The 2,112-nt window shown below is 39.3% G+C and overlaps 1 protein-coding gene across 1 annotated transcript in view; it reads left to right on the forward strand.

The window, feature by feature from the left end:
• Positions 1-2,112, forward strand: part of CALCR (calcitonin receptor) — an 86,185-nt gene that overhangs the window by 82,579 nt on the left and 1,494 nt on the right. The window contains exons 10-11 of the mRNA XM_032483997.1: positions 535-595; positions 675-741. Coding sequence (XP_032339888.1) covers positions 535-595; positions 675-741 — 128 coding nt within the window. The remainder of the gene's footprint in view (positions 1-534; positions 596-674; positions 742-2,112) is intronic.

The following is a 2,112-nucleotide window of genomic DNA, read 5'->3' on the forward strand; positions in this document are numbered from 1 at the left end:
ATGGGTTCAGAAGCCGAGGTTGTTCTTAGGTGAAAACTCACTATTCTGAGTCGTTCTCTTTTTGCATATAATACACAGAAAATAAAAGTGTGGGGGTCAAACTCACTTCTGAGACACGTTTCTTAATCTGGTAATTTTAAAACCTCTTTCTATAGATGTCTCAACTAAATCAAACAATATTCTATTGTGCATGGATACATCTGAGAAAAGGAATTTTTTTTTCTTAACAAAAAGCTTTCTGGTCTCAGGTAACTGTCATCACCATCACCACAACATAACGATAGGATTATAGTCATCATGAGAGTAATAATGTCCCCACCATACTGGATAATCTGTGAAAGGCTTTTAATTATCTGGATGCTCTTAACCAAACTCTCTGAAAGCATATGATATATTTGGTTTGACCAAAGATAATTTGCACAAAAACAACAGGAAATATCTTGACAAGATGTTACACTGGTCCCAGGGCTTGAAAGTGCACTACCATTTTCCATACGACTGTAGTTACAGCTTTTGTACTTTTTCACATTTTAGGGCTCCCACTGCTGCCAACTACTGCTCATGCTATTTCTAGGGCGCTGCTCTTCAATGACAAGTAAGTATTGTGGTTTTTCGTTGACATATTTGGAAATAAAATGCAAGTGTGCTGATGTATCCCGCCTCCTTTTATTCAGCTGCTGGCTGAGCGTGGACACCAACCTGCTCTACATCATCCACGGCCCTGTCATGGCAGCACTGGTGGTGAGAAGTGCTTTTTAAATCCACTACTAACAGTGTCATCTCTGTGGGGTTTTCTGTGAGGATGGTTCTGTGTAGCATGTGTATTACAATTTCAAGATGAAGTTATTTTAATGATAATCTGGTATAAGAACAATTTGATTTGAGAGTTTTAAAACAATCTTTAATCAATACAAATGGGTAGAGGGGGCATAAGATATTTCTGTACAAGCCATAGCAACAATATAGGGGGGTTTAAAAAAAAAAATTCTATACCTAAATTCTCCTAGTTGAAGGTAAAGACCAAGGGCAAAGATGTTGCTGATAAGAAAGTGAGAGACCACAAAGTTCCCCTGCACCATTTTCCCCTGGGTTCTGCCAAACTAAACCATCTTCCATTTCTCCTTTGGCCCACGAGCCATCATTCTAACTACTACTGATCCCGCACGTAAAGTACTCCGGGCACCTCACGTACACTGCTGTGCTGTTCCCAACAGCTGCCCGTCAGAGTTGATACGTCAGGACCATTTTACACATTAGGAAAACTGGACCCAGGAACTGAAGTAAAATCACTCAGAATCGCATGATTAGTGAAAAGTTGGGCCAAGGGAGAATATGACTGTCTGAATCTATATCCAAGCTCTTTATTTCTACCCATAGTTTACTATATGTTGGCCACCATCAGAACCATCCAATTTAATATTTAGACATTATTTTCCCCATTAGTCTCAAAGACAGTGTTTTCTTCAGATAAGAGTAAGAAAACTAAAAGCAGAGTCCTAGACTATATTCTGCGTGTGCACTGGAGAAGCATCCATTAGTAACTGATCAAGCTGGGTTCTCACCCAGCCCATCTTCTAACTCTCCTGGCCTTGCCAATACAAATTCAGTTTCTCCCGCTGTTGCTGTTTTTCAGAGTAGTGATGTGCTTACTAGCTCAACTGTGCTCACCAGGACCTGCTAACACGAGTCTTGAAAATTTACACAACACCCCATAAAAATTCTCTTTCCATTCTTGAATTTTGGGGGGTAGTAACATTTATTTCTATTCCAGGTAGAAAAATCATTCTAATCATTTTTAAATAAATGATCAATTAAAATTTTTAAACAACCTTAGTTTCAAAACTAATCTTCACAGCCACAAGCTGGTGATCCACCAGAATGGCTGTTATTAAAAAGAGTGACTATACCAAGTGCTGGCAAGGGTGAAGAGAAACTGGAATTCTCATACAATGCTGGAGGGAGTGTAACACGAAGCCACCTCTTTGGAAAACAGTATTGCAATTTCTTATAGAAGTTAAACATACACTTACCATATGATCAGACAGTTCCACCCCTGGGGTACTTGTTCAAGTGGAATGAAAACATATGCCCACCCAAAGACTTGTACACAAG

Source organism: Camelus ferus, chromosome 7 (assembly GCF_009834535.1).
Source record: "Camelus ferus isolate YT-003-E chromosome 7, BCGSAC_Cfer_1.0, whole genome shotgun sequence".
Classification (NCBI taxonomy): domain Eukaryota; kingdom Metazoa; phylum Chordata; class Mammalia; order Artiodactyla; family Camelidae; genus Camelus; species Camelus ferus.